General features: G+C 36.5%; 1 protein-coding gene across 2 annotated transcripts in view; it reads left to right on the forward strand.

Annotated features, from left to right (window-relative positions):
• Window positions 1-19,789, forward strand: part of LOC124157545 (polyamine-transporting ATPase 13A3-like) — a 63,152-nt gene that overhangs the window by 24,591 nt on the left and 18,772 nt on the right. Inside the window, exons 1-13 of one of the 2 annotated variants that reach the window (XM_046532367.1) lie at window positions 189-1,459; window positions 1,608-1,729; window positions 3,704-3,871; window positions 4,567-4,637; window positions 6,900-7,093; window positions 7,306-7,462; window positions 9,266-9,470; window positions 10,791-11,019; window positions 15,754-16,118; window positions 16,301-16,501; window positions 17,789-18,043; window positions 18,956-19,096; window positions 19,530-19,695. In XM_046532367.1, the coding sequence (XP_046388323.1) occupies window positions 1,336-1,459; window positions 1,608-1,729; window positions 3,704-3,871; window positions 4,567-4,637; window positions 6,900-7,093; window positions 7,306-7,462; window positions 9,266-9,470; window positions 10,791-11,019; window positions 15,754-16,118; window positions 16,301-16,501; window positions 17,789-18,043; window positions 18,956-19,096; window positions 19,530-19,695 (2,398 nt within the window). In that variant the 5' untranslated portion in view covers window positions 189-1,335. Of the gene's footprint in view, window positions 1-188; window positions 1,460-1,607; window positions 1,730-3,703; window positions 3,872-4,566; window positions 4,638-6,899; window positions 7,094-7,305; window positions 7,463-9,265; window positions 9,471-10,790; window positions 11,020-15,753; window positions 16,119-16,300; window positions 16,502-17,788; window positions 18,044-18,955; window positions 19,097-19,529; window positions 19,696-19,789 lie in introns of those variants that run through there. The other variant, XM_046532368.1, reaches the window with a different exon arrangement.

Below are 19,789 nucleotides of genomic sequence, written 5' to 3' on the forward strand. Positions count from 1 at the left end.
TTTTATATGTAAATTTTAGTTTAAATAGGAAAAAATCTCATTTTTACTTCATTTAATATGATATAGTCTTCCAAATTAGCACTTCGCATACTTTTACTTTTTGAATTTAGCGGTGAATAGACAAATTTCTACGTTCACGTGTTTTTTGCGCACAATGCGCATGTCGCGGTGCATGCGTGTTGTGCTCGAAGAAGATCTTTTCGTACTATTTGCAATTCGATGCCGGGCACCGACATCTTTGAGTTCTAGTCACGTTTTTGGTGTCACGTTTGGGAAATCACTATAAAGGACTAGTTAGTGAAATATCAAGTATATTTTCTGACAAATAATGGTATAACCATGTCTAATTTTGCGAGACAAACTCTATTTACGAAGTAATTTTTATGTGGTACTTAACATCATCGACATTCAATTGGAACCAGGAAATAATCTTGCTCTGAATTGTTCGAGTAACAAGGCATAGTTTTCGTGTTTTTTTGAGTGTCGTTCCAGTTTTTATGGTCTTGTTTCGACTGTGAGCGTGTTTGGAGTGCTTCACTCGAGTGTAATCGTCGTGCATCTGTTGCGTGTTACTCCTTGATGATGAATTATAATGGAAAGCGTACTTTATTCAGTGCATTCACTTCCCCCTGCCCATTTATGTTGAAACTGTTCAATTTATCTTATTCTGTGGTTATTTAATTTCATAAGGGTCGTGGTTTTTTTGTTGGTACGTTGTGGTCCCCACGCTATTTTGAACATTGTTTTCATGAACTATATTAATAAAATCTAATCTCAGAAGTCGTTATTAGCCATGTCGAAGCTAGTGGTCGCTTTACTCCCTTCCGTGGTCAGTCCAAATATCCTCGAACAAGAGGAGATGGAAGACGGACCGCCCCGCACTGGATGGCAGAAGCCCGATCCGGGGGACTGACACCGGCCCATCGCTGATATCATCTCAACAGATACCTCATCCCATGGCGAATCTCCTTATGTTCCTGTAATTGTCATGGCACTCATTAATTTAACCCCATCAACCCAAATTTGTCAAACTGTCTGACAAAGGACAGGTTGGGCACATAGTCTTTTTTGTGCCCTACCATATGAAATAAACTTAAAATATTAGACAATGAAGTGTTAATAAGCTGTGTGGTGATATTTTTACTTATGGAACGTCGGTAATTGGACTTTCAAGACCTGGCATTATCATCAGGATAAACTGTGACCTCTCCCAGAATATAAGTGCCTTGTAATCATTAGGACACTAATCTACGATATAGTAAAGTAAAAAGTTACGAGTCTCTAAAGAATACATGTGATGCACTTAAGTGCCGCTGTAATCTTTGTACTTAGAATATGTATGATATTGTGAACGTGGGGGGCATGATTACAGCAAACATGGGATTTCAAAGGAATGCATACAGTCGTGTCTCGTTCGGCAATCGGCAGGTTAGGTCACGAGGAAATGGAATTCGTGAAGGTAATTGGGGTTTATTGGAGTTTTTGCTAATATGCGTGGCTTTTAAAGTTTTTTAAATAACTGTGTGGATTTTGGAAACATCTGCTAGCAGAATTCTGCATTGTACTTGCATTAATTGGCTCATATGCTTGTGTGTTTGAATCCATAGGAGATGCCATGGAGGGAGAAGGCGCAGGAATGTGCCAAAATGAAGTTGTTGATCCATGCAATGGAGCAGAGACCACTCCTCCTGGTGTCCATTTAATTAATCCTGGTGATGAGGACCAAATGGTAAATTTCAGATAGTCAATTATGTTATACATAATTGCTTATCGTTGTTAGCCAAGAACTGATAATTCTGATCACTCTTGAAATTTCTCAACTTTCATTTAATACCTAGAAGAAGGCCTAATGAAGGAGCGTGTTATAGGTTTTTGATCCCCTTCTCCTCCTGAAGTTTTTCCTAATGAATCAATTGCTATAAAATTTAGACTAAGTGGGAACACCATTCAATAAAACAGTCTTTTATGTTAAAAATATTTGTCGTCATTGCTACCAGTCAACATTCATAAGCTTATAACAACTAATGACACTTTGTCTTTCGTAGGACTATTGATGTTGAGAGCACAGCCAGTTTTGCCAAGTTGTGAATCATTAGGCGTAATTTGATGTGCCTGACGATGCCATAACTTGGTGATACTGGTGCTCAATGTTAAAGTTCCTGCTGAACACAAGTAATATTGATTGTTAATTATTAATGCGTACATGCCATTGAGTGTCTAATGCTTTGAACAGTTAATTTTATCAGCAATCCTAAGATTTTTGTAAGATGGTTTGACGTAGCCCCAGTGGTTACATAGGGTAGACTAAGGCCTACCCACCATTCAGACCTCCCTTCTAAAATTGAGGGTTTTAGCCCCAGTAGAGTCTGTGTGACCTCAAGTTCTGGCCTTCCCAAAGAATAAATCTCCCAGCTGCCCATAGTCTGTGCTCCACTCAATTCTGATTGCATCTGATTTTTTCACATACTTCTTCTCTTTCTCATCCATCATCACTGATTCCATAGCCGAGTTCTTGCTTTTGCTGTTCTTGCTGTTTATTTGTCCTCCAACAATTATCTTCAGGAGACCACCATAATGTAAGATGTGGCCACTTAAGATATTTCATCATCTTCTCATAGACTTCCTCATTTTTCACTTGGTCGATCGTAGTTAATTTTATCATTCTTCCATAGCAACTCTTAGGAATAATTCTTCTCTTGGTATCATTGCTCCAGAGAAACAATCTCCAGATTTAAGCTCTGATGTATTGTTTCCTTATCTTCTCTACTTATCTTTTCTGCAGTGAGTAAATCCTTCTTTTTGTCGAATTCCTCTCTGCCTGTGCTGTTGTATTGACAATTTCTCTCTTGCTTTGTCCGTCCCTATTTACTTGGCCTCCTATGGAATAGTCTTTCTTTAAAATTTTGGATTTAATATATCATTTTTTGTCAGACACTCTTGGTAAAAAGGTCAATATGCCTGAGAGACTTGTTATCTATGTATGTGAAAAGGATGATTTTTTGGTCCTAGGTCTCTACTTAGTCCCTCCTGAATCAAATTTCGCCATATGATTATATCCACTTAATGGTATTCTCAGTCAGGGGGGTTTTAAAATTGTTAACCACCACATTTTATTTCATTATCAAGCAGGGACTCAGATTCATTGTTAAACGATTTAAAGTTGCTGCAATAGGTGAATTCGGTAAATATAATGACTTTTAGCCTATATAAAAAAAGTTTATGAAAAATATCCTCACTGCTTACAATGTCATTTTATGTATTGTAGTGAAGGCTCTGTGTAGGGTGTGTCAGCATTACAATGTCCAACCTATGTAAGCTATTTTCAGTACAGCTCTCATTCTCAATCTATCAAACTGTGGGCTTCCAATTTCTGGCAAATTTCAAAATTCTTAGGACTTATTGTGGAAAATATACATTTCCTAGTACATATCATGTAGATGATGGCTTAATTTCCGAAAATTATGAAAATCCCTATTTTTTTAAATTTCCTTTTTAAATATCTGTGACATTAAAGAACAAACTCATGCAAGAATATCGTTTGACTACCAAAATTTTCCTTTTGCATATTACATCTTTGTCAATGACTTAATTTTGTGGTTTAATGCTACTGGTCTAAGGTATTGCTTACCTTTATAGTCATTTTGTTCATTACACATTCATTTAGGATAGCTGATGATAATGCTCTCTTATTTCTTTATTTCAGCAAATTTATGGCTATAGGCCTCACATGGCCCTAAAAGTCCTAACTTGGGCTGCAATACTTGTAACGGGTGGTGTTTTACGCCTAATCTTCCACTGGTGGCCTCACTGGATGCTCTATGCCACTCACTCCCAATGCCATTTGTCTAGTGCTACATCTGTACTCTGTGTGGTAAGTGCAGTTTGCAATTTTATATCCACTGGTATGTCTCATACTCAAGGGTGCATTACAGCATTTAAATTTTATCTGAAAAGATGTTTGCACAAAAACGTTGCTAATGACCTTTTCTACAGCAGATGCTTTGATTGTGTGCTGCTCAAACTTCCAGTTTTTTTTCCTCATTAACTTTGGCATGCGAAGCATTTCCTCATATGGCATGCGAAGTGTGGAAGGTATCGCATGTGTTTCATTTTCAGTAAAGTGACATAAACATTACCTACATGAGCACTAAGCACAATCTTCAAGTGTGTGGCTAGAGCAGTGCCACAGATAGTATCAGACTATCCCTACCTTCTTAAATATTTCTTGTGAAAAGGGGAAGATGCTAAACCCTTGTAGACCTTGACTATGAGGATGACACTTTGTATTAAAAAGTGTTTTTTTTTAGTTGTCCTGTATTTATTAGATAAACAATTGTTTCGGGTATGAATGACCCCAATCGGTGGTGGGTTCAGGATAGGGACAAGGGGAGGGACCTATTGGGCTCTGCTCTCTTGTATACATTCGACAACCGAACAAAATTACCATTTTTATCTAGTATAAAATGGATACCCTACGGGGGTATCTATAGCCCTTCCTAGCCCCTCTCTGGATCTGCCACTGACCTCAATCTATATTTTTTCAACATGCATGACCTTTCATTTCAGGAGAAGTTCCAGAAGAAATATACCTGCTACCATGTAAAGAAAGTAGTCACACTATCAGCAAAAGATGCTGAGTAAGTATTATTTTGTATTTATGTATTTAGAATACTTAAAACAGTTTGATATGTAATAGTTATTTATGTCAGGATTTGGTAATCTGTGGCTCCCAAAACAATTTCATGGATCCCATTAAGTTGAAAACAAATACATAATTAGCTTCATATTGGGCTTTTAGGGGTGTGACTGTGGTTAACGGATATTTTTTGATGATAAATTGTTATCATTATCATTAGTTCCATAATGGGTAAGAGAAGTTTTCTTGATGTCCCTGTTGTTTTTTAGCACTAAGATGAGAATATTTGGCTGATAAATCAGAATCAATACAAATGGATGGATAGTAAACTTATCAAAATTGCTGAAAGGAGGATAGTAGTTATGACTATGTGGCTTTGGTAAATGTAAAAAAAAAACATTATGGAAGTTCATTAGTTAGGGCCCACATTCAAGAGAATAGAGTCGTGATTTTCTCTAGGGTAGGTATTGGGGCTAAACCGAAGATATTAGTAATGATGGAATAATGAAAAAATTGTACTTAAGCTCCAAATATTGTTTAACATTTCATCAAAGTTACTCCTTCCTCCTGAAGTCATCAATTTTGTTTTAATCCTAAATTGGACTATGTGAGTGAGGAAATTTCAGAATTTGCTTCAGGAATCCAATATGCATTTTAAAAATGTAGTATGGTTCCTGGCATGTATCCAGAAATCTGTATCAGGGGTGCTTGGGAAGTATGTATATAGGTTACCTACACTGATTTTTTTGTCTGTTTGCAGGCGTCAGAAAACTATTCATGTCATTGAGTCAGTTTTTTAATTTTGTTTTCATAATGCTGAAATTTAAATTTATCGTTAGTTAAGGTAATGTAATTGCATACATTTGAATTGAAAAATGTAGTGTTGAAGGATAGATTCCGCTGAGCTTGTGGTCTACACAGTAGATGCATCGCAGGTAGTTTCCACAAGGGAAATTTTGGTTGGGGAGGGGTGTACTGAAGCCCTCAAAGCCCCCAGGCTACATTCATGAGTATTGTGAGTGTAGATGATGACAGAGGATGAACTTATTCTTAAGATGAAAAATCGCTGTCTTACGGTAGCAGCAAACCTTCCTTTCTATTAAGTTGACACCATTCCCTCCCCTTGAAAAAAAAATTTCTGGGTTCTCCATAGTAAGAGGCAGGAAGTGCTCAAAATGGTTAGAAAAAAAACTTTAATTTGGAGAGAAATGGGGAAACAAGGCTTATGCTGGTAGCAAGAAATTCTTTAGTGGTAGGGAATATACAAGGATGGAATGATAGTAAATCGGGAAGGATAATGGGGCAAATGCATTTAATAAAATGAAGCTGGAAGTATGCTAAACTGATTCGACATTCACAAGTAGCTGACTTGCTGTAAAAAGTGCAACTATTGATGCTCACTTAAATCAAAGCTATATGTATATTATAAAACTAGAAAAAGTAGTGAGTGCACTCAGGAAATGGACCTTTGGAGAACCTCATTATGTTCCATTCAAACCTAGTGCTGCTAATTTTATGGAACATACTATCAATAAATTTATGTGCGTAAGGTCATCTTTTTGCTATCTCGTAATGTGATAGAAATTTTTTCTCAGAATGTGAGGGAAGAGGTCTTTGAATAGTTTATTGGTATTAATTATTTCACTGTCTGTACAGACAATTTTAATTTTCTGCTCCTCAAATTATTTGATGTTGAACCATTTGTACTTCAATTGATTTCTCACTAATGTATGAATGAATAATTCCATCCTGTTTTGTTTTTAATCTCATTTTTTACCAATATAATTGTTTTCAATATTAATTTCTAAAATATTGCTTCCAAATACTTAAATTTTCTTATTGTTTTTTTTATTTTTAAAAGTTCTTTTTTTTAAGAAGATACTGAATAATTCTGCAATTGATTCTCAGAGCTCATCAAAAGTTATTTTGTTTAATCAAGATTATAAATCCTCATGAAAATTGCTGATGTTAACCATGAGGCATGCCTTTTGGAAATTATAATTTTTGCTTCTTATGGGAAAGAAAAACAATTAACTTTTCAAGAGACTTTAGTTTCTTGATTGCTTGGTATTTTTCATATCTTGAGATAATAGTTATCATCTTTAACTAGGGCATTGCTGTAGGATTAATTGCACGTTCTTTAAATATTAAGTTCGTAGTTCTCCTGGGTGTCACTAATTTTCCTGTGGGATAATTTATTTTCATTCTGTATTTCAAGTTTTTTCTACCTCTCATTCTATTTATCTCTGTCATTTTTTCATAGATTAAACGTTGATGAGTCTGGCAAAACAATGAAAAAGGGTGCTAAAGACAAAGGGAGGGATGGAAGTAATGGTGTCAATGGGGATGCTGAAGAGGCCGCTACCCAAGATGTTCAAGTGTTGACTGAGCTTAAAGAGCCAGATGCACTGGAAGGTGCAAAATTGAGCTTACATCTAAAAGGAGGGATATTCAAAGGTTAGTTCTGCTTTTATTCATTCAGCTACTCTTACAGGTGTGAGGGTATAATGGAATATCAGTATCCAGCAGCATAGCAGCTTTTCAGGGTTGAGTAGTATATTTTCCATTTTTGATCCTTTACTAGTACAGTTTAACAAGGAAGATTAAATTCTAATTGCCATCAGTTTTTAAGTTTTTTTTTCAAATGATTTTTTGTGATCTAATTCCAGAGATGGAAGCAGTCCGTACTTTTCGCTGCAAAAAACTCACATATGTGTGGGATGCAGAGCAGGAAGAATTTATTCGACTTACTGGTCTAGATGGAGGTGTTAGCCCAACTTCTCTTCATTGTCACTCTGGCCTTTCATTCAAAGAACAGTGCCTAAGGTATGTATCCCTTGCAGAAATTCTATTAAACATAAATTAAAGTTTAAATTAGACATGGAAAGAATATCACCTCATCTTTTATGACCATTACACTGTTGTTGTAAAAATATGTCCATTTTCTTAGTAGCTTTATGTGATTTTTAATCCTGGAATAACTTCTGGGAAAAACCTACAGTCCAGCTGCCTAGAGTTGTCCAATAACAGACAAAAGGTTCGGGGTAGTGGGCAAGGTTACCTTGTCAGAAAAGTAAACACCCACGTCACATGGAAACAAAAGGCTTCCATGAAGAATGGAGTCGGAATGGATAATAATAATAATAATTCTTAATGCTCAAGCGTGAAGGCCCAATGGAAGAATCCCTTGTTTTGGGAATTCGAAGAAAGGGCTTGTTTTGGTGGTTCAGCCTTGTTTCGTGCTTCATGTGCATGTGAAAAGATTGAATTACTAGGCGACGATGTGAGGTGCATGTGGTGGACAGCAATAGGGTAGTTTCCTTCATCGAAGAAAACGAAAGGCATTGATTGCGATTCGTTACCCACCGTTAGTGTATTCATAATACACAAATTATTTGGTTTTAGAAATACCGGTTTAGACGAATGGCAAGGGCCAAATTTTATCCTCATTTGAAAAAGGCCAGATTGGCGCCCATGCGATGCCACTCCACGTGACGTCACAGGGGCCTAGTTTCTACACGAGAGGATAGGAGTTATACATCGTCTGAGGTTACCAATGCATGCAAGAGGCACAGAGCTCAGGGAAACATGTCTTAATAATAACCTATTAAAACTGGCTAAGGTCGGAAAGTTTTCTTCGTTTGATAAGGTATTAATAAACCTTTTTTAAGCCAAGCGCTACCAGATAGCATGGTACTCAGCTACCCGCTAGCATCCTGCGTCGTATCAGCGCTCACAGGGTTCCCACTCAACCGTGAAAACCTTAAAACCGTGAATAAGCCGTGAATTTCGTATACCGTGAAAAAACCTGGAAATAGCCGTGAATTTCATCATTAAACCTTAAAAATCTCTCAAACTTATAGGAAAAGAACTACAATTAACAGATCAAAAGAAAAAATGATATTTCAATCATGTTTCAAGGCCGATCCACATACAGACACTGTCCACCCATTCATCTGTACACGTATATTCGAAGTGCAATAATTGGTCCTCGTGCAATAGCACTTTCATTGCTACGTGTGAATTCACGGTGCCTGTCGCGGTTGATAAATTTTTAGTTAACGTGCGGGCGGTGATTGTTACGTCATCAATATTTCTGCCTAAAATGGCTTATCAACAGACCGTGAATTTGACGATATTTAGACCGTGAAAACCTGGAAAAAAATGTGAATTTTATAATTTAGTTAGAGTGGGAACCCTGGCTCGGAGCCTCTCCCAAGGTCACCTCACAAGGAGGGAGGGGGAACCAGAAATGCGTCACACAGATTTTTTCCCGTCATTCCTACTTACGCGTCGTGTTTTCGTGCGCTTGAAAATTTTCATTTTTCATTTAATCACGAAAAATAGATAATGTCATTTAAAAATCTAAAAGCGTGAAATACGTACTCCAGGAGTAATAATCTTTCGATTTAGGTAATAAAAAAATAATAGGAAACCACCCTATTGGCTGCAAACTGTGCTGGTGGTGGGTTCTCCACCCCTCCTTTTGAGCTATCATCGGATTACTCTGGCTGGCCGGACTGTATTTTTGAGCTGTGTTAATTAGCTATGGTTATGGAATAGTGTCCTAATATATTATCTTTCTCTTTCCCATGGTTTGCATTCTGTGGTTGCGGTATCCTTGTGCAGACGTGTGGTTTATGGCCTAAATGAAATTGCTGTGCCTGTCCATTCAGTGATAGCACTGTTGTTTTTGGAAGTACTGAACCCATTCTATGTTTTTCAAATATTCTCCTTCTGCCTTTGGTTTGCTGATGAATACATCTACTATGCACTTGCCATCTTCATAATGTCTGCTGCTAGCATCACTTTGACTATCATTCAAACCCGAAAAGTAAGTATTTCAGTTACTATATTGTACTATAATTATAGTATAATGGTGACCATTCCATCAAATGTACTAACCAGCCCAATCAATAATTGCTCATTTTATAGTTAAATCACTCAATTTTTATTACACCTGAGTATACTAGGTGAATTGTTTCATGCATGTAATTGTTTTTCAGTCTTTTATGGATTTTGACTTGTATAAATTAGCAGTCTCTTCAGTGAGGTGAAAATTGTATTTCTCATAACAAACCCCAATCCCTTAAATGAGTGCTAAGATAAAAAATGTTGTGTTGTTTGGTTTGCATATCCTAGTAGGATACTAGTGGAATTATATTTGGGGAGGGTTGCATATACCCACAGGATGATGATGTCTGAGATTTTGAAAAAGAGATACATATGCACTACTGTCACGGGGAGAATTTATTATTTTTTTGTCTTACAAACAGCAGATTGTGTTCTGTGTGTATTTTTTAGTAATACCCTTTAGGATCTATTATAACTTGATTGCATAATTTGAAATTAAAATATATCATAGATTGGAATTAAAACAAAGCCTTATAATACCATAAAAGATCTCATTTTATGAAATTCTTACTAAGTAGGCTAGATGCAAAAGTGTTTGTTGTGTCCCACTCATCCGAGAAACCATAAATTAATCCCTGGCATCATTCCAGTGAAGATAATTTTTTATAAGTACAAATGTTTATGGTATTACAATTTGCATCATGGTTGAATGTATTCGAATACCTTGGAATGCATTTTGAACATTAAATTTGTACCCTTCTGCATACCTTAGCCATCCTAAATTTTTCCTAGCTTCCTAAGTTCAAGGATAAAGGAGAAAGGCTTGTGCAGGTATAGAAATCATGGCACATAATTATCGTGGTGCTTCTGTTCAGTATGTCATTAGTTAAACCACCTAGGCATCACTTTCAAAGAAAATTTCACATTGGGCTTTTTGAACAAAGTAATTTATTCTTGAGTCCATATGATGGTCCAGGAAATGATTGCATTCTTTTAAAGCTGCAGTTAGATGGATAAGCCCTACTTTTTTATTTTTGCTAATGGAGATATTCTGGCTATGAAAGGCTATGGAGATGCTCAGTGTTATTTCCCAATGAAATTAAATTAGATCAAACCATGGGGATGCTTTTGAAATATGTACATAAGTGATGGTTGTTTAGCTGCATATACTAATTGAAATTGTGTAAACACCTTTTTGTAAATTAGGCCTTGAATTCCTATTTAGATGTATTCCGTAACTCTTCCTTTTTTTGCTTATCTGCATATGTCATTTTATTTCCTCCTCCTTTGCTGCATGAAGAACCAAAGAAACTTGCGTGGCACTGTTGCCTCTTCGGATGTGGCTACAGTTGTGCGAGCCATTGAACCTCGGGATGCCACAGGAGAAGTTCTTTACCAGCACGAGATGATACCAACAGAGCAGCTGGTGCCAGGAGATGTAATCATTGTGCCGCTACATGGGTGTATAATGCCTTGTGATGCTGTGTTGCTGTCAGGGAATTGCATCGTTAATGAAAGCATGCTGACTGGTAAGTAGTGCAAAGGGAATTTGAAACTTTTTGTAGAAATCTACTTAAGGCAATGGTTCCCAACTGGTGGTATGCGTACCCCTTGGGGTAAGCGACAAACCAGTTTGGGGTACACCGAAAATAATCAGTGTTGGCGGATGCCAGGAACCATGTATCCTAACCAGGAAATATGTATGCATATTATATGGGATATATGTATTTAAAACAAAGCTTCTATTTATACAATTATTTATAACTATTAGTGTCACATACCTGTAGTGAAATTGTGTAATAAAATGTGCACTTAACATTTAGAGGGGTGTGGAAGGAAAAAAAGGTTGGGGACCACTGACTTATTGGCATAAATTCTGTCATTTTTATGATGGTTATCAAGTCATTAGATGAAGAAATCATTGTTACTGTGAATAATTTTTTCATTCAGGTTATGGATTTTTAATGACAAAGTTTGAGCCTTCCGCTGCCATTCATTACACCCATGCCTCATATAGTGTAAGGGATGCGTTCCTTGAGGTCTTTTCAAAGACTATTATTCACGTAAAAAAAATTCGTACATGCTTTTGAAATTCCCTCCGGTTGTGCAGGTGGGCTACCATCTGCTATCTCAGAGGTTCGTAATGCATTGCCGGCAGTTGATGAATTTTCAAATCAGCCTAAAAACAATTATTGTGTCACCCAGGCCACTTTGTCGCTCATCCAAATAACAGGCTAGTGCTAATTTGAATACCATTTCATTGCTCGCGGAGCTATCAACACTTGCAGATTCACCTAATATCGCCGCACTGAAAATACCTGCTTGCCGTTCAAAATTCTGGAACCAACTGGAGCTTTCACTAAATGTCTCAAAGTGATTACCACCCTAGTCTTTTTGTACAGATACACAATAAACTTTCCGCATGTGTTGAATGCTTGGTTGAAGTTGGTGCGGCTGAAGTCACTGATGTTTTAACTTCGTCTTTATTCAGAATAAGGCATCGTGAGTTCCAAGCAATATCACTTTGACACTATACATTTTCAAAGCAATTACCTCTTTCAATTCCTCTTCTAGGTTTATTGTTTTTCTTGATAACTTCTTGATTTTTCTACCCGCATTCCTATTTTTTGCCATTTTTATCTTGGTTTTTACTCTGTTTTGCTCTATCGAAATCACCTTCTACTGCTGCACTGTATTCCTGAGACACAAAGAGCCTACGAATGCTGGGAGGGAATGAAGTCATTGTGTTTAAGACTCTATAGCGGATCCTTTTGTGTGTTGATGCTATTCATATGTAACTCGGTCACCGCTCCATTTCTCCCCTGTGAATACCGATGACCTTGAAGGCTTTAGCATAAACCCTCCACCTGGAAGTCAATCGCCTAGTAACCTATGATGGCAAAAATTACGTCTCAAACTGTATTGTTTAAAAAAAACTCATTTCCACTACCTCCACGCTTAATTAATGATCTAAATTAACTATTGTCATTCTGTTAAGGAGACGAGATAAATTACTTCGGTAGGCCGGCTATCTGTACCCAATGACGACTGCATTTGGCCATTGCACAGCAATGCATTTCGATTAATATATAAACAAAAAAGAAGATTTGAGGCAAGCAATACTATTATTAAGCCAAAAATGATAGCAATTTCATGTGTACTTAGCGCAAGTTCACGTTTTATCATGAGAGCGTTTAATTTTTTTGATTAGGCTACACTGTGTTGCAAAGTTTCCCCAAGGAATGGATTTGCACTATATCGAAATTTCGCTATATCGAAATTGTGCTATACGAGGCATGGGTGTATTCTCTAATGTCGTGTTTGAAAGCACCAATAATCAAGTTAATATGATGACATGGGACAACGATTTTAATGACAATGCATGAATTACTAACCACTACGTGATATCTAAATGGTGCCATATTTTTGAAATTTGCAAAGGCTAATTCCTTTGTGTCTATCTTGTGTGGCAAAGCATGGCTCATTGGAGAATTTGAGCTTACTTTAAGTGATAATTTCTAATTGAAGCTCATCTAATATTGCTATTGTATAAGCATATTGCACAGACTTTTTGAAAATAATTACATATATACATATTGCTATTGTATTCATCTTATCTACAACATGTTTTCCCTTTGCAATTTCCATGGGTGTAAATATAATGAGTACAAGTACTACCATTACCAAGCAACTATCATTACTTAATGATATGTTAGGATGGCAAGATTCAAGTATCACCATATACAGTGAAACCCTGTATTTGCGTTATCGGAATTTACGTTTTCCCGCAAATTGCAAGTTTTTTTCTGGGTCCCGTCATATTTCCTATCTCTCCAATGTAAATAGAACCCTGTATTTACGCCGTGTTTTTTTCGTTTTCCCGCCATGTGCATCACGACGTGCCGACTAAAAAAAATGTTTTGCGTGGTAAAATATTTAATCGCGCATATCAGCCCTTAAAACTGTCTTTTGGCTTCCTTTCGCGCATTTTTATTTAAAAATCTAAGAGAGAAAGACGTAATGAGAACTATTTTCGGGAAGAATTTGAATGTGGCGGGACAGAACGCCACTAACGTCGGAAAGTTGAACTACGTCATCTCGTTTTCTGTCAGCGGCTCAGCGGCAAAAAGATTCACGTTATGAAAGTAGGTGTATTGAGCAATCGAGCTATGTATTAATTATAATGCAAGAACTCCTGAAGGAATGTAGACAATAATCATGTAGTCGATAATTTGATACAAGAGTTTGAAAGGAAACCAGACGTGATAAATGCCGGAACTATAAAACTTGACCGACAACTGGGATCATTTGCGCTGACTTCATTCAACAGTTGCGTAGCAATTATGGGTTAATTAAATACTTAAAAAACTTATTTAAACTTGAATTATCCCATTCAAATAGCAGTGTATCGCAAACTATTGTAACTTTCAAAAATTATGAAGTCCCATGACAGTTTGTACTACGCACTTGATCGCCGAGGAGTAGGTCAGATACTCGTGTGTTGCCGAGTTACCCTCAATTCGTACGGGAAATACAATTGATCCTGCTTGAAAATGGAAATTCGAGGTGAAAAACGGACATTTTTAATTGACGAGAAAATGAAAATTATAAAGATAGTTGATTCCCACACCGGAACCCGCATCGATTCAAACGCTGGCGACTCGAATGTTGGGACTGGCAATCCGTTCGGATTTCCAGTCTCAACATTCAATACCGTGGTGAAAAATCGCGATGCCATTGTAAAATATGCAAACCAGTGCGGACATTTATCAAAAAAGAGAATATATGTGAAGAATTCCAGGTACGAATAAATAGAACGAATTCTAAAAGAGTAGTTTTTAGGTGCAAGATCATCAAATGTCCCAGCAAATGGTGTCATCTAAAGGCCTGTTTACATAGTACATTAACCCGTACAAGTTAATGTCTAAATTATGAACACGAAAATGCACCGTGTATTCACCCAACTTGTGCGTATATGCACGAACAGAAAATAGAACCTGTTCAAATGTGGTTCATGCATTCATAGTCGGATTTAGGGGCAGGGGTTATCATCGGAGGATCTATGGGGGGGGGGGGGGGCCCTCCCAGACACTTAAAATATGCAAGATTTTTAATATGGTCCGGTTATCATTGCGTTCTTTTTGTATAACGTGGTATCATTGTGCACCCCCCCCCACTCCAGAACAAAATCCTGGATACGGCATTGCTTGTGCCCCCCAGAAAGAAATCCTGGATCCGCCCCTGATGGTCATCATTATGTTGGCTTTGTTTAGTGTATTACTCAAGGAGGCTCAATCATTTAATTCAATAAGAATAACTTTGATATAAAAATAAAGAGAATTTTGTAAAGTCATTGTTATATCTTGTTTTTAATCTCAATTAAGACAAGATCTTTTGCCTGTCAGGCCCTCTGTGCCCCTCCCAGAAAAAAATCTTGGATCTGCCCCTGCATACATTCGTACATGTCCCATTCCACAAAAATCATTCATGCAAGCACAAATTAACTCGTACGTGTTAATGTATCGTGTAAACAGGCCCACAGGCCCTTGAGAAAAAGTATTTCCCCACAAGATTGGGAATCGAATATTCCACTGCATCTATAATGGTTGGTTGGACAGATTCAAAAATAGGTACAGTCTTGTATATAAGATGGTGAGTGGTGAAAGCAAAGATGTTAACATAGAGACAGCAACTCAGTGGAAAGAATCTGAATATATTAAAGTTCTGGAAGGTTACAGCCCAAAAGATGTTTTCAGTGCAGACAAAACAGGATTATTTTTTAATTTTTGCTGCTAGCAAAAACACTGTGCTTCAGAGGGAAACAGTGTTATGGAATAATGCTTAGTGAAGAATTAAAAAATTAACATTTCCAAAGCCAGTATATATGAATAAAAGTGAAAATTCTGTATTTCCCACGATTTGCATTTTCCCGCAATTTACACTTTTTTTCTTGGGTCCCTAGAAAAGTGTAAATAAGGGGTTTTACTGTAATTTCAATAGTGTACACACCTTCTGGTAAATTAGGCTTATAATTCTATGAATAATTTGTAGACACTAAATTATATTAAAGGTTGACACACATTACATCTGGATGTGCATCTAAAATATCTTTTAATGGGATATAATTGTATTATATCTCAGACACTTGTGTGTTTAGAACTTAATGTCACAAAATGCATTCATTTTGATTTTTCAGACTTCCAGAAACTATTTTCTATTTTCATTAATATTTTTTGTGCTTAACATTTGTTTCTTTGTAAAAGGTGAAAGTGTCCCTGTGACGAAGACACCATTGCCATTTGGACATGGTGGTGCACCATCAGTGTATGACCCAAAGGATCATGCACGACACACCCTCTTTTGTGGTACACGAGTGATCCAGACCCGGTATTATGAGCCAAGGGGAGTGGGCAAGGTGAAGAAGGGAGAGGAGGGAACTGCAAGCATTCTTGATAGAGTGAGAGCTGTGGTGGTTCGCACTGGCTTCCTCACAGCTAAAGGGCAGTTAGTTCGCTCCATAATGTACCCTCCTCCAGTTGACTTCCGTTTCGAAAGGGACTCTTATCGCTTTGTCGCTGGATTAGCGGGGGTGGCTGCCATTGGCTTTGTGTACACTGTCATATCAAAGGTACGTTGACTTGCTTTCTTACATCTTCTCAAAAAATGTGCTTACAAATGAGGTTATATTAAATTCATTAGATTTGGATGTGCCTCTAGTATCTATTTTCTTGAGATTTAATTTTTTTACATCTTGGAGATTTGTATGTTTTGAACTTAATGTAACATAATTTATTCATTTTGACTTTTCAGACTCTCCGGGGTGTTGAAGGGAAAGAAATAGCCCTTGATTCATTGGATTTGGTGACCATTGTCGTGCCTCCTGCATTACCTGCAGCTATGACTGTGGGGCGACTTTATGCTCAGGCCCGCCTAAAAGAGAAGGGCATATTTTGCATTAGCCCCCGTACTATTAACGTTTCTGGTGCCATTGACTGTGTTTGTTTTGACAAGGTAAGAGAACAATGATTTACAATATGTAGAATCTGTGTATTATTGTACATAGGGCTAATTTAATTTCCAGGAATAAATGCCTGTTTGTGGAAACTTTCGGTCATAGTTGATATCTCAGCGTAGAGGTTGCTCAAAGCCTGTGATGTATCTGATAGAAATGAAAATTTGATTTTGTTTGTTTAAGGGACATATTATTGAAAAAAATTCCTAGAGTTAAAAATAGCAGTAAGTTTTATCTCATGTTCTGCATTCATTCGGTTACTATTCATCATCATCCCTTGAAAATTTTGTGTTCCTGATATGCATGTTATAGGGAGGAAACTGTATGAATTTTTTTCTCACCAGTCTCAAAGAGAATTTTAATTGCCATTTTCTCATTTAAACTGATTGTTGTTATGTGCTTGGTAGGTTTTTAATGGGAGTAAAATTAAAAGTAATGGGTTAAAGATCTCCAAAAATTGTTTCTCTTAAAATTCCTTCTATTCTTAGCTTCTGAATTATGTTCAGGATCTATCCTGAAAATTACATGGTTATCTTCAGTAAATTTTGCTGTGCATAGATGTGTGGATGAATATGATGCGGATACTGCCTATTGGAATGCATTGATGTACAGATGATTCCAGATGAAATTATTATTTTGTTAAATCTGTTGAAATCTTAAAATTAGTGTGGAAAAGTAGAAATAAATTTTTGAATTAAAGGTTGCTAAGTTCTCCATTTTTTAAGTAATACAGGTACTCCCTGACTCACAAACAGTATTCTTTTTGAAGACTTGGTTGTTGGTGATTGTGTGTAAATTGGGAATGACATGTACTGATGTTAAGTTATTGAATCATCTACAAGCCAAAATCTGGCCTTTAACGTTGCTGTGCTCAATGATGTGGATTCACTCTCTGAAGTACATGTACTTATTATGCACGATCCGTTTAATAGATGTTAAGTTAAGAATAAATCTATAGATAAAAGTAAAGAAAAATGTTGTGATTGGAACATGTTGCCACAATATGCGTTTGATTGTGGTGGCATTTTCATGAAGAAATTTTAGGAATTATGATTAAAAACTTTTGGGCTATGTCGCCGCGTCAATTCTTGGGTGGCCCCAACGTTTCGCGACCGATCCCTTGAAAAAGCGACCAGCATCAAATTTTCCAAAATTTTTATAAAAAAAATTTTGGATGTAACTTCTGAAGCTGGTAAGTCGGACAGTTGTAAGTCAGGGAGTACCTGCAATGGATAAAATTTCAAATGTATTAATAAAATTTTGATAATAAATTGATTTATTTTCAGACTGGGACATTGACTGAAGATGGCCTGGATATGTGGGGCATTGTTCCAGTGGCTCCCGATGGCCCAATGGGTGGTGGTGATGAACGCTGGGGTGAGTCTGAAGGCACCCCAGGTGAGGCAAGCAGAAGATTTGAACTGCCTGTGAAGAGCGTGGATAGGCTTCCCATTTGTGATCCTCTCTTAGTTGCTATGACAGCTTGCCATTCAATCACTATTATAGATGGGAAGTTGTGCGGAGATCCATTGGATTTAAAGGTAAAAGTTCTTTCTTTTGAATCTCCTGTGATTGTTTTAGGCTGTAGAGGTAAAATTCTCTGTTGAGATGGAAACAATAAATTAATCACTGCCATTCCACGTAAAAATTTTAATGTGCAACCTGGGTTTCACTTTAGCGTGGCAGAATCAAGACATTTTGGTGCTATGCTCTAGTGAAACCGGGTTTGTGCATTAAAATATTCATATGGAATCGCTGTTTCATTTATTCCATCTCCATAATGGAAAAATCCACTGAGTAACACCAGAAACTGTTTCATTTATAGTGGAGACGTAAGGCTAAAATATAGGGCTAATATTAAGTTTAGTCTTTATAAACAGCAACTACATATAAGTAGGAATCACACTGCAAGTATTGAATTGGATATTCAATTTAACCAAGTGATCCAATGAGATAAAAAATAATAATAATGTAATGAGTATGTTTATGCATCTTCTCACCAAACTACACAAACACCATCAAATCCATAAGTTTGAATTCCTCCTTATATTTTCTAATAGAATTGGGGTTAACAAGTTTATTCATGATATCATAGTTTTTGAGAATCCGAAAGTTGTGTTTTTGGTCACTGGATAATATTCTCAGTTATAAATTTTCCATAATTATGGAACTCGGTAGTAATTGTAATTTATTTTTATGCTATATATTTATGTTTCATGTGTTTAGGTGTTTGTTTGAATGATTGTTTTTTATCAGGAATGTTGTAGTTTTTAACCTTAGTAGTAAAAAAATTTATAATTAAATTTCAAGTGCTTGTAAAAATGTATTTTTTGGTCGTTAAATTTGTGTATTTTTAGATGAATTTAAATTCAATTGTATCTGGAAGATGGAATTTCAGCTCCATGCAAAATTATATAATCCATAATGCACATGTTTTTATATTTATTTTTCAGATGTTTGAATCTACTGGTTGGATAATTGAGGAACCAGAGGTTGATGACACATCCAAATTTGACCTGATATTCCCCACTGTTGTTAAACCTGCCAAGCCTGATATCCTCTCAGGCCACTCCTCAGACATCGCAGAAGAAGAGGTTGGTCATTTTGATTCTTCTTGCAGATTAATTAATGCTTTATTTTCTGTAGTATTTTAATATTCACGAATTGAATCTTATTGACATTAAGTTTCAAACCCTGATAAGGGGCATTCTCTCTGCATGACTCAGAAGTGAAAAATATAATGAATGTTATATCTCATGTACCTGCAATTCTTTATATATCTTCTATGTTGAAAAATCACTTATGGGTTTTATTAGTAAATTTTGAAATATGTTTGTGATTACTCATTGCTTTACCTACTGTTAGATACATATTTTTAATTTAGCACATTGCGTGAATGTAAAATTCCTCATAGTATTATTAAAAGCTTTTCTGTAAATATTTTTTAAGCCCTTTATGCCTGGTAAAATAAGTATGGTCTGTAATTACAATAGATGTATATTCTAGAGACAGCATTATTTTTCACAGGGAAGTGGCTGTCCTCCGATTGAAGTGGGTATTGTGAGGCAGTTTCCATTTTCCTCGGGTCTTCAGAGAATGAGTGTCGTCACTCGTACTCTTGGTTCTAACCACTTCAACGTTTTCTGCAAGGGTTCTCCAGAGATGATATTGTCACTGTCAAAGCCTGAAACTGGTATGAATATTTGCGTAATTATAAATTACTCAAAACGTCATTACTTCAAATTTTAATATGTACATTCATAAAGAAATGCTTTCCTTAATAAACA

Source organism: Ischnura elegans, chromosome 4 (genome assembly GCF_921293095.1).
Source record: "Ischnura elegans chromosome 4, ioIscEleg1.1, whole genome shotgun sequence".
Taxonomy (NCBI): Eukaryota; Metazoa; Arthropoda; class Insecta; order Odonata; family Coenagrionidae; genus Ischnura; species Ischnura elegans.